This window comes from Temnothorax curvispinosus, unplaced genomic scaffold, assembly GCF_003070985.1.
Source record: "Temnothorax curvispinosus isolate PA1 unplaced genomic scaffold, ASM307098v1 QBEX01015766.1, whole genome shotgun sequence".
In the NCBI taxonomy this organism is placed as follows: Eukaryota; Metazoa; Arthropoda; class Insecta; order Hymenoptera; family Formicidae; genus Temnothorax; species Temnothorax curvispinosus.
The window spans coordinates 726,898-739,606 of record NW_020225546.1 but is presented as its reverse complement, the minus strand read 5'-3'; the positions used below and the strand labels follow the sequence as shown (position 1 = coordinate 739,606).

Genomic DNA, 12,709 nt, shown 5'->3' with positions numbered 1-12,709 from the left:
CTATCTACCTTTATTTATTACTAAAATACTCTTTTACATTTTAAAAGAAACATTGTAAATTCAGTTTCTCTACTTAAAACCGAGCATTTTATTTGGTTTGAACTCTGCGTTGAGAATATTTATTTTGTACAAATTATTAACAGTTTTATTATCAGCAATTATAGTCATTATATCTGACAAGATCATCCTAATCGAGACATCACTAACATGATTTCTTTTTACTGGTTCTCACTGCGCTGGTGAGAGAAACGAGGTATAATCGCGTCAAACAATTGATTAAGATTAAAATTTGAGGAATATTGGTCTACAAATATAACGCTCGAAGTGCACAGAAAAAAGAATATTTTTGATTTGAAAATATATTTAATTTCAACATGAAAATCTTGAAATGAGATTATATCGTGTTAAACTAAACGACGAAAACTTGCTTGAATAAGGTCATTTTTATATAGTTCAACCAAAAGAAAATTGAAATTCTTATAAAAATATTATAGATTGTTGCATATATACGAAACAACAAACGCGTTAATTTGATCATATAAGTTTTGATTCGATATTTCTTTTTTTTCTATGTACAAAGGCAACACGGAGAAGCAATTGCATCCCGACATTTGCGTGCCATCCTTTGTTCGCTCACCAAGTATGAGTAGAGTGAGATCAGATATGGCCAGACTGAAGAGGTAGTAGTTGGTGGCGGTCTGCATGGACGAGTTCCGGATGATGACCGTGCACGTGGCGACATTGCCGAAGACCCCGGTGATGAAGATCACCACGTAGGCGATCGTGAGCGGTATCGCCAGCCTGAGAGGCATGTACTTGTCCCCCAGCACTTTGCTCAGGTACTCAGCCTCGGTCAGGTTGCTCAGATCCCAGTCCCGCCAGAAATCGAGCGTGTCGTTCTCGTCCATGCTCGACGTCCCCATGCTTCGAAACTCACCTCGCGAGGATGTCACACGTTGGTTCGACTCATCGCGACGACACCTTCGCGTATGCACATTCTGATTTATCACAAGTCTCCAGTATCGCGCGCGCAAACAAAGAAACGCCTCGATAACCCGTCAGCAAACCTTCTTTCGCTGATTGTTAATGGGTCACTCACTTGCGACGGTAGAGGCTTTCTCCTCCCAGAATCCTTCCGGAATAGTGGAAGGAAGCTAACGCAAAAGCTGATAAGGTAATAGGCACTCGTGCGTCCTTATTATAGCTTTTCCAACCGAATCCCAAGACTGCATACGTGAAAAGCAATTCCAAATGCAATGTTTGTATTAGTCCTTTGAGAACAATCTCGCAAATTGAGTAAGGTGCTGATAAAAGCGTGAATACGTTTATTGCTGTTTGGCAAAATAAACGTTTCCCCTATCCATTCGTATATACTATTATGAACGAATTATTTCACGCTCCAATTTAGCTCAAGTTTCGCTGCCAAGTATCGCAAGAATTATAATCCTAATTTAATTGGAATTAGATTATCATTATAATTGTACTCGAAGAGTCAATAGGCAAATATCACGCTTTCAATTGCCGCTTGAATATTTGCGCAGCGTTACAATCCGCGATCGGCGCTCCGTCACTATACACAATTTTCGCACATTGCTACGGTTTTCACTTTTATCTTTTTTTTTTATTATTTTTTTCCACATACTCTCTCGAATTTCCGACGATGAAACCGCAATATAACCGGGAAGCTTGCAATATTGCAGTGATCGAGTTCCACTTTCAACAAATCGTTATATATAAACGAAATTCGACGAACTCCGGCTCGTTGCTGGAAGACGCGCTGTTTACAATTTAACGTTCGCGAAACACAACGTTCGGTCGGAGCAACATATCAGCTCGAAAAGCACACGAGTGTTTGTAATCTCAAGTGAAACACGTGTCTTCGCGGCTTATGCAAGGTCACCGATCCGATTGTTTGGGCATGTCAATCGGCGCTATCGATCTGATACCAGCGAAAGTTAAATCACGTCTATCGCGAAGAAGAAGATGTTAGAACGAGCCGTCATCCGCGATAGAACGTCGCCGAGTATGAACTGAACGCGTTGATCTCGATGATACCACCACAAACACCTGTCGACTGCTCTGTCCGTAGATTCCGCTGATAGCGAATTTCCTTCAACGGATAGCATCGGATCAGATCTCTTTCTGAAGGTGGTTATATCGCAGAAAATTCCGCGTCACTGACCAATATACCGTTTTAATATTCGATCATTTCGAAGTTCAGAGGCAGTTTCCAGAGAGTTCCTATCGAGATGACGATGGAACTTTTGAGTGCAATTTTTTCTGTAAAGAAATAAAACATGCGAATTTAATAAGTCATTATTTTTTCGAAGAGAAAACTTTTCTTAAAACCTTAAAACTTAATTACATACTTTTTCTCGATTGTTTCGAAGTTCTCTTGAAATCACTTTAAAGTTTTGGAAGCAATATGAGCATTTTAGATTAGGTTTTTATCAATTCGATTTGCAAGCATGAAAAAGTTTCAGATAATTAAATTTTGCAGTCAAGTTTTTAAAACACTCCTAGCGGCCTTTCCATTCTGATAATTCTGTGTAGGAGATCATTCTTATCAATTAATTAACGAGTTAAACTATATAGTTTTGTATTACAATTTTATTTGCAGATCATCTTTTTGACAGTGAAAAAGTGCATTGTTTAATAAATACTACACGAATGACAGAAGAGACAATTCCAAAATAACATTATAAAAAAAATATAAACCAGTTTCATGCAAGATTGTCATGAAATAAATTTTTACAGTGGATGCTCCTGTGATAATGCTTGCGTGTCCGTAACATGCGCTTTTTTAATTGTTGAAAAAAATCTCGGTCAAACCGCGCAACCATGGTTTTTTCCCCCCCGAGATACATGAAAAATTCGCTTTCCAATCTAAATAAAAAACTAAAAAAAAAAACCAGTAAAAAGAATAATATAATCAATGTGTACGCGTTACGAAAAAATTACTTAATATACAGAAAATTAAAACTTAATCTACTCTTTAAAAAAGGTACATAAAATTGGTACTATTACGTACTTGCATCTAATTGTTACTTTTTTCCGAAATTGAAAATGGAAAATGAAGAAATTTTAAAATATAAGAATTCAAAAACTTTGAAATTTAATTTATATATTGTCCTAGTATGTTAAAATAATAAATATTGTAAAATTCACGTAGAAATATTATTATTAAGCTACCAAGATCCAACCAGTAAATGGCATTTTCTCTAATTGATTGTATATTGTATCGGTCCTGTGTCACACACACACTTATTATTATAATAAATATTATAACTCGATTTGTTGTTATTTTCTCTCGTTAAATCTCTTTTCTACATACTAGAGAACATAAATTTTTGTTTCTTTCGTGCTACCAGCATTTGTGTAATATTTCTCCCCTTCAATTTTATGTTTGCTCCAAAAGGATTCAGCCGAGCTAAAGCCAGTAAATCATCCCTTATCTATGCCGAAGTGACTTCTTAAATCGAAATAAATCGTTTTTGCTAACGTCGCTAACGCGTTTCTAATGCAAGCCGTAACACAATTCTTTTGTATGTCATAAACAGAACATTTCGTCTCGCGTAGATTTTGCATTCATATTGTATATATCTATCTTTTTCAAACAGAAAGGAACAGCGGACTTTTATTAATAATTCTATCCCGTGTTGAGTCGTATCCTTAAAAATATTCTAAAGTTTTTAAATATATAGTTTTTATAAGTCTGCGAAATGTCCCCGCGGAAATCTGTTGTTAATTTGATTCGTACATTGTCCCTGTTTAATTTAAAATTTTTCCACGTGTCCGATTGTTTTTACGTTGTAGGAAATGACGAAGTGAAATTGAACATTTTAAAAATTGTTTTTATAATTAATTAATAAGTCCAAGAGAATTAGCTTTTGCAGAGAAAATGAGATAGGAGATAAAATTGATTTTGAAAACAATTCTTAATTTATAAACTTAATTTCACAGAATCAATCCATTAGAATATCCTTCTATTCACTTGTTTTTATTGTGAGAGTTCCGTAAATCCTCTAGTTTAATAAGAAAAATTGCCGCAAGCAGACATCAAGGAAACTTGAGCATTATTCTCACGTAAATACGGAAATGACATCTTCACAAGTTCGTTTTAGCTGAAATGGATGAGTATGTCATTCTGTCGAAACTTCTGATAGATGCAGCAAAAAGCGTGGCGTAACCAAAACTTCTGATAGACGCGGCAAAAAACGTGGCGTAACTTTTCTGAAAACGCGTAAATCGAATTTAGCGAGTTTGCCGCAAAGATGTGATCCGTCGCCGTCGCCAGGACAATATCAATCATGTGCACTGGATACAGGAAACTTGATAAAAAACTGGGTCAAGTATATAAGAGTACGTTTAAATCTTTCAGATTTCCTCTACTCCTTGACTTCAATTTCCTCTTCTTGAATTCGCTGAGATGGCAATCGAGTAATCTCCTTGGTGGAGGAAATAAGCAGCTTTAAGATTGCTCAAAAAGCAGTAAATCACTTGATTGAAAATAATAAAGTGAAATAAATGGCTTAAATATTGTTGCAAAAAATTTATTTTGATTTAGAGAATGTAAGCTATAAAAAGAATTTTCAGATTCTTTGCAAGAAGCTAGTTTAAATTAAATTTTACGATAATTCTGAGTAGGATAGAAAATCAAGTTCGATGTTGCAAAAATAGTTTTATTATTAACTATATTATTAACTATATACACAGGCAATCTGATGCCACTTATTGAAAAGAAAAAGAAGCAGAAAAAGACACTGTATGTAGGGTGTAATATTGCGCTCGGTCTGAGTATCTTGCGTGCGAGGTTGCGTGCAACAGAGGTTGACAAAAGTGATTGAGTAAAGTGGTCCTAAAGGGAACATCTATATCAAAGAAGAAGAAAAAAGGAAGCCTTATTAATTAACCAAAATTTTGAATTACGATATCTCCATATAATATGAGTCCGCCAAAGCGCTTCAAAAAGGATAACAGTAAATGGAAGAAGCGTAAGGACGATTACGACGAGTACAACGATGATGATTCGATAGACAGCAACGAAGCGGATGGTGTTCCCGATGCAGCAAAAAATGATGTAGAAAAACAAGATGAGTGCGCGATCGAGGATGAATTTGGAGCGAAAGATTATCGCTCGCAAATGATTTTAAAGCCAGATCATTTATCTAGACCATTATGGGTGGCGCCAAACGGACATATTTTTTTGGAATCCTTTTCTCCTGTATATAAACACGCTCATGATTTTTTAATAGCTATATTAGAACCTGTATGCCGGCCAGAACATATTCACGAGTATAAATTGACTGCATATTCACTTTACGCTGCAGTTAGCGTGGGCCTACAGACGCAAGATATAATAGAGTATTTAAAGAGATTGAGTAAGACTAGTATTCCTGATGGTATAATCGAGTTTATCAAACTGTGTACATTGTCCTATGGAAAAGTTAAACTCGTCTTAAAACATAACAAATATTTTATCGAATCGCCATTTCCTGAAGTGCTGCAAAGATTATTGAAGGACCCAGTGATTCAAGAGTGTCGATTGAGAAAACTTGTGGAAGATACAGAAACTGATGGCATTCAAACGAATATTCAAACTAAAATAAAAGTCCCTCAGTTTGGATCAAAAGCACTCGTAAATACGCCTATGCCTAGTAAGACAAATTCAGAGACTGAATCTGATCAGATATTGACAGAGACGGCTGTCATTCCAGAAGATATAACTGCTTTTTACGACAAGATCGATAAGGAGGATGAAGACGAGGAAGAAGATCAAGAATTGAAAACAGTTAGTTTTGAAGTGAATCAGGTAAATATACATATCTATACAACAGATATCTTCTGTTCTAGCATATTTAACGCATTCAATTTTTTTTACATTTGTTTGTACAAAATACGATATAAGGTATTATATGTATAATGTTTTATAAAACTATGTGCTTTATTGCGGTGAAAAGGAAAAAATTGAAGTGATACAAAAACGATGCATCGAACTGGAACATCCTTTATTGGCGGAATATGATTTTCGCAATGATAGCGTAAATCCTGATATAAATATTGACTTGAAGGCGTCAGCTGTATTAAGACCTTATCAAGAAAAAAAGCTTGCGGAAAATGTTTGGCAATGGACGGGCTAGATCCGGGGTAATAGTCTTACCCTGCGGTGCTGGCAAAAGTTTAGTTGGAGTTACAGCTTGCTGTACAGTACATAAACGCGCTCTAGTACTATGTAACTCCGGTGTATTTGTGGAACAATGGAAGCAACAATTTAAAATGTGGTCTACTGCCGACGATTCAATGATTTGTCGCTTTACTAGCGAGGCGAAAGATAAGCCTATGGGTTGTGGAATATTGATAACCACGTATTCTATGATTACGCATACGCAAAAGAGGTCGTGGGAAGCTGAGCAAACGATGCGTTGGCTTCAAGAACAAGAATGGGGTATTATGGTCTTGGACGAGGTACATACCATTCCTGCGAAAATGTTCCGTAGAGTATTAACGATCGTTCAGTCACATTGTAAGTTGGGTTTAACGGCTACGCTCTTGCGAGAGGACGACAAAATTGCCGATCTGAATTTTTTGATTGGCCCGAAATTATACGAGGCTAACTGGTTAGAATTGGAAAAAAGTACTTTTTAATTACAAAGTTATATATGTATATCAACAGGAATAGACAGACGACAGCGATGAAAATAAATTATCTCTGCCAGATTATTTTTCAATATCTTTAACATGGGCCCTTAGAATTATACAGCGCCGGTTAATTTCGTCGCTGGTGGTATCTAACAAGCAGGAAAGAGAAGGAAGACGAAGAAGAGATGCGGCAGACGAAGCTCGAGATGAGGTTTTTGAACGTAATTTTTTAATGTAAACTGATTCTGTTCTTGCTCGATATTTATTAAAATATATATTCAGTACACTACAAAATAAGGTTTCGTCTGCCGCATCTCATAAAAGACATGAAATATATAAATATAAACAAAACAAGATAAAGTAAAAGAGCAAATTAATAGAAGAGATATTCTAGATTTAGATGGGATTTGAATATGGTAAAGATTTAAGCATCGTTGAAAATTATGAGAAAATACGAGAATTAACGACAGCTATAGTTAGAATTGGTAGTTTTGGTGGTGTAACAGCAGAAATGTTGACAAAATGCGATATCGAAGAGAATATGGCAATACCTCGTATACTATATTGTATCATATTAATTATTTATGTATGAATTTATTAATAAATCACTGTTCAATATGTTCACTACATGTTTTAGTTGATACTGTATGATTGCGATGGCATAGAACTTGCAAATATAAAGAGATTGTATTATTTTAACCGTATCCAGCAGGTCGGAGTAAAGTGGAGATAGTAGCAAATACCTTGCACCATGTAAATCCTATTAATTTGCTATTTTACTTCGTCTTGTTATGATTTACGAATAAATTACTGCTCGTCAAATCCTGCAGCAACAATTTAGCATTAATGACCTTTGTATGCCTTCCCAATTACCCATTCCGCTTTTCATCAGCAATGGATTTATTTGACTGCGTTTTTTACGCAGACCCGCGATGTCGCTGTCCAAATTCAAGAAGGACGGACATAATATGAAACTTATATTTCAAAAAGAAAAGTCACGAGCTAATGAGAATCAGATTCACTAGAATCTGAATCACTTTCATTGTCACTTATTTTCTGATTAGTGGGGCACCTATTCGTATTTACGAAAAGCTCTTCGTCGTCGCACTTAGTGTAATTCGTTGGTATTGAATGTCCATTCCTCTTTGGATCCTCATCGAATTCTGGCGGCCAACAATTCTGTGCACGATACCATTTTATGTGATCCTGAAAATGCATATATTTATTCGTATTAATAAAAGGGGTCTTTTTAACGCTTGCAAAAAATCAATTTGAATATTTTTCTTATAATAGAGTTAATATATTTGAATCAGAGAATATTTTTGAGACGATAAACAGAAGGAATAAAAAAAAAAAATGATATCGCTAAATATAAGTAAGTATTGCTAAATTGCTTTAAGACAATAAATTACCTTTGTGAGTATCTTAACAATTTCGCCCTTGACTTTCTTGCCTTCCATGATTGGTTCGATAACAATGTAGTCACCTCTCTTCACCCAGATATTTTGCCTAAATTTGGTGGGCATCGAGACGATGAACTGTTCTCCGGTAGGCGTGACAACTTCGTGAAGATTGTGGCCGCGCGCCTGTACAATTCGTACGATGCTTTGTGAATCCGTGGGAAGGGTCATATCGTCGAGTTCTTGAAAAACGTATTTACGCTTCGTTGCAGACGACATCGTGATCTGTGAAATTAAATTAAAAATACCATTAATTTTTTATTCTCCTTTCATTGATTTTCCTTTTATTTGAATATTGAGACAAAATTTTACATTTTTGAAAATCGCGATACGAAATGGGTTTTATAATTTCCGTTTAAGTAGCTTTTTGAAAGACCGCGGCGATTTTTCAGCGGTGAGATCCGCGTCTGATTTAACTTTGCGACTTTTCGCATCGTGCCAATAGCCTAGCGAACCGCCGGATTTTTCCAAGGTGGCCCAGACATCTAAACTTTCCCCAGGTGGTACTTCGTATCCGTTTTGTAAGCCGTGAGGATTCGACGGGGTCTTGCAATCGTGTGTGGACTCTTTGCGAAGGACAGTATCGACTTCCACGGCAGCAAAGAACGCTACCGACATCGGCAAATCTCTCATGCCTAGTCTAGAAGCGCAGAACGATCTCGTCATCAAGTTGGTCACGTGCATGGCCAGCGCAGCGTTGTACTTGTACCTGGATGGGATCAGATATCTCACTTCATCGTGAAACGACAGGCAGAATCTAGCGTTATCTCTCATTAGCCATCTCATGGAGACCAGCATCAGGTGAAGGAAGTCTACCGCGCCACTCTGCACCACCCAATTAATTTTGGTGGGCAAGAACTTGTCGTCATTGTCGGTATTGGTGATCTCCAGGGCGCGGCTCAATCTGGCGTTGAGGAACGGCGTGACTGGATATTGACTACCGGCGATCTGTTCCAATCGGTTGAACATAGCTGATTCCGAGCCGCCTGTCCACTCGCTCTTCTGGAAAATGTCCTGTAACCCTTTGCCGTACGCCTTCGCTAACTGATATGCCTGAGAGGAAGTGTAGGGAATATCCTCCAAGTCATCGTTGACGAATTCAGCCTTCAATCGAAATTTCTTCTTACCCTTGGTAAGAGCAAACATCTTGCGTGACTTAGAAGTGGCCTCGGTGTCCGTCATAGACGGATTGAACTGTTTCAGCAGTCGTTGGGCAAACTTCTGGCCGGCACCGTAGATGCGGGCGTAGTTGATGACTTTGGCGTGATCGCGCGAGATGCCGATGGCCTTGGCAGTGACGCTGTGCATGTCGGTGCCGTTGGACTTGGTACCGATGAGGGTCATCCAGCCGAAAGGCGTCGCTCCGTGAATACGCTTGTAGTACGCATCTCCGATGATCGAGGCGATCCACAATTCCTGACTGTCCACGTCGGCGCCGACGATGTTGTATCCCGGCGGCGCTTGCACCATGCCTCTGAGCTCGGAGCCAATTCGTTCGACGTGCGCGTTTGACGCTGTCATCCACGTGGGCTCCACGGCGCGACGCGTCAAGGTACCGGAAACAATCACCTGAGGTATTATCGCGCCGTAACGCGTGTGCCGCTTCGTTCTCTTGATAATGCCGGACAAAGAGTGATCGTCTAGCCATATCACCATCTGCGACATGATCCTGTCGCGATTGTTACGCCAATAGGACAGCATACGAGCGATCTTCAGCACCTCCGCGGCGCTGACGTCCAAGCCGGCAAGTACATTCTCGGAGAACTTGTTGAGGAAGTCCTTGGCGAGCGGATTGCCGACGTTGTAATTGGCACCATTCTTGTGCGGCAGCTTGAAAAAGTAGCAGCAATTGTCGAGATCGACGTTGCACCATACGCCGGTGCCCTTGTACGTTTCGTTGTGCGACTCGTTCTGCTTCTTTTTAAATCGCCAGAATTCCATCTTGTGAAGATCGTTCTGCACGTCGGTGCTCAAGGTGGCCATCGCGTCGTCGGCGATGTCCCTGGACGGACTGGACGATGGCAAAGGACACTGCGCCAAAAGATTCTTCAACGGCAGTTCAGTCTCGATGTTGGGATCGTCGTTGTAAGGCACCAGAATTCCCCAACCGTGATCCTTTATGTAATGTAACGGATACTTCTCCCACGTCAGATTCAGCAGCTTCGGAACCACCTGCATGGAAGTGCTAATATTCTGCGGACCTGGTGCCCAGTCTTCCTCGTTTTGCTTGGGACAGAGCTTCCTATACCACGCTGGATATCCCGGCATGTGCGGCATTCTAGCTGGTAACAAATGCCTGGTTTCCTCCAAATACGCGAATTTCTTTGCCAAAGGATCCTCCTCTTCTTCTTCGTCGTCCGATAAATACTTCTTAATGTCTGACTGCCCTTCCGCTTTTTTCGCTACATTTGTTTCTACGTCAACAGGCTTTATTTTCGAAACTTTGCTTTTCATCTTAATTTTCTGCGTGCTCCAATCTTGATCCCACATCCACAAATCTTCCTTGTATTTCTCGTCGTGCATGAGATGGCAAACAGCGTCGGCCCTCTTGGCGAGAGTGAATTTCGCTTCGTAGTTCAAGTCGTCGAACGTCGACTCCGATTCCTCCAAGTATCTCTGCCAATTAGAATTCACCGGCAAGTACGCCGAGCCGAGTTCCAACATTCCGGCCAGCGTAACCGGATGAGGGAATCTCTCCTGAAAGAGCGGGAATAGATTGCGTAGTATATTGTGAGTGGCAACTGCATCAGAGGCACAGTAGGACATTAACATATTGAAATTATTCTTAATATCTTCAATAGTACCTTCGACGAATAAATCTCTCGCCTCTTTACTTATCTCGTGGCCACAGTACAACTTATGCACTTCTCTCAAGCTGTTCAACGACGTGGTGGACTGCCAGATCTCCTTCTCCGTGTTTGCCTTTTTGGACAACAATAGCGCTCTTTGGTAGCTGTTGAGACCGCTGACGCACACGTGCAACGACATGGTGTCGAGGAAACGAGTTCCCGTGGAATTCAGCCAGTACTGCTCCTTAATTCTACTTCTGTCGTACGACACATTATGACCTACGACAATCTTTGGTTTCTTCTGATGCTGATTAAGTCTAGATCCGTATTCCTCTCCGTTACTCTCCATAGGAACAAGCATACTTGGTGCGAACTGTGTGTCAAACGTTTGACTGATGCTGTGCGCCAAGGAATTCGACACCCAACCGTACCAGGCTTCATTACTGACCGCAGTAGCTAGAGTAGGCAAAGGGCCTTGTTTCATGCAAACTTCAACGTCGAAAATTACACCGTCTTCCAGCGGATAATCTACTCTTTCTGCTGTACCGTCCGCCGTGTATCTGGTCCATCCTTCTTCGAAGAGCCACTGCTTCGGCATCTCGGGAATGTCCTTCATAATGTCACTTATGATTTTTAAATACGGCTTAGCTTGCGCTTTCCCAATATTATAGAAATGCTCCTCTATATCTTTTCCTTCTAAAGCTGGTAGCCTCAAGTTCACGTCCGGCAATCTGGTCGCGTCCTCCACATTTATACCGTATGTGCCTAAATTTTTCTTCACACTGTTAACTTCCTCCTCGGAGAGACCGTCTTCTTTGTCGTCCTTCCTGAACAATTGGCGGTGTAGCGCTTCAGGCAGCATTTGCATATTTATTTCATTAACTCTAACATTATTTTTCTTCGGATCTGAACCATCATTCGAATCAATATCCGTATTATTTTCCAATTTCCTTAATTCTCGAGTGTCACTTTGATACAGCTGTGAATCCGATCCAGTCATTCGCCTGTTTATATCACGAACTTTAATACTTTTAGATACTACATTTGGATTTACATCTAGTTTCGTCACCGACTTCCCCGACGCCAGCGTACTGACGTTCGACTTGCTCGGTGCTCTCTCAGACTCTGTGAACAACTTGAGGAAGCCCGCTTCGAAATTAACAGGTATCACAGGCGAGTTGTAAAGAGAACTCGTGGTAGATTTGTCGCTCTTGGAGGTTAGGCTCTCCCGGTTAGGTTCCGCGTCTTGGGCGCTCTTCAGACGCACCCTCTTCCACCGAGTCCTCTTGGAAGCTCCGACGCCGTCCCGCGCGTCCACGCACTTGTGCCGAATGCAAATGTTAATCAAGCGAGTCCTCAGTCTCATCTTACCGGCCTCTCGCTCCCCGTTCGTAACACCACGCGGCTACAACGAGACACGTGCTTCGACAGCCGAGGCTGTCGAAGCCGTGCGCATTACGAAGATGCAGTTTCAATAAAGGAAAAAACGAAAAAAACAAAATCTTACCCGAACCGGCGCTGAATCAAGCAAATCGCGTTTTCTCCGGGGAAAACAGTAATTCGATGAATTATAAAATTGTATCTTGACGAAATGAAAGAGATGCACGTCACCGTCACGTCCAATCCAATCACGTCTGAAGTCAGGCGTTTTCGGGCAGGTTGGCCATCCTGTTCGAGCCCCGCACGGGCCTAACTTCAGGCTTGAAATACGCAGAGCCGCCATATTCCACTCTCTCGATCACGCGATTTGAAAATCAATAGCCGCAGACGCGGCTCTCGCTTCCTATTTTTAATTACAACCGCAGAGCTTTCTCTGCAACA

General features: G+C 40.2%; 3 protein-coding genes and 1 pseudogene across 4 annotated transcripts in view; 1 reads left to right on the top strand and 3 right to left on the bottom strand.

The window, feature by feature from the left end:
* The window catches only part of LOC112466025 (neuropeptides capa receptor-like), a 9,380-nt gene extending 6,452 nt beyond the window's left edge, over positions 1–2,928 (bottom strand). The window contains exon 1 of the mRNA XM_025033882.1: positions 638–2,928. Coding sequence (XP_024889650.1) covers positions 638–923 — 286 coding nt within the window. The 5' untranslated portion in view covers positions 924–2,928. The remainder of the gene's footprint in view (positions 1–637) is intronic.
* A 1,665-nt stretch (positions 2,929–4,593) lies between these two features.
* On the top strand, positions 4,594–6,672 carry LOC112466044 (annotated as a pseudogene).
* Positions 6,673–7,414: 742 nt separating this feature from the next.
* LOC112466045 (probable RNA-binding protein EIF1AD) lies at positions 7,415–12,626 on the bottom strand. 2 transcript variants are annotated; one of them, XM_025033925.1, is made up of 4 exons: positions 12,396–12,488; positions 11,943–12,325; positions 8,052–8,324; positions 7,415–7,845 (listed from the first exon to the last, which is right to left on the bottom strand). In XM_025033925.1, exons 2-4 carry the CDS (start codon positions 12,252–12,254, stop codon positions 7,642–7,644), a joined length of 789 nt encoding a protein of 262 aa, XP_024889693.1. In that variant the 5' UTR covers positions 12,255–12,325; positions 12,396–12,488; the 3' UTR covers positions 7,415–7,641. The 2 variants fall into 2 exon arrangements, with proteins under 2 accessions (XP_024889693.1, XP_024889694.1); XM_025033926.1 differs by lacking the exon at positions 11,943–12,325 and having other exon boundaries at positions 12,396–12,626.
* LOC112466042 (DNA polymerase subunit gamma-1, mitochondrial) lies at positions 8,235–11,935 on the bottom strand. Its single transcript, XM_025033922.1, has 2 exons — positions 8,412–11,935; positions 8,235–8,324 (listed from the first exon to the last, which is right to left on the bottom strand). Exon 1 carries the CDS (start codon positions 11,886–11,888, stop codon positions 8,442–8,444), a length of 3,447 nt encoding a protein of 1,148 aa, XP_024889690.1. The 5' UTR covers positions 11,889–11,935; the 3' UTR covers positions 8,235–8,324; positions 8,412–8,441.
* Positions 12,627–12,709: the final 83 nt, after the last annotated feature.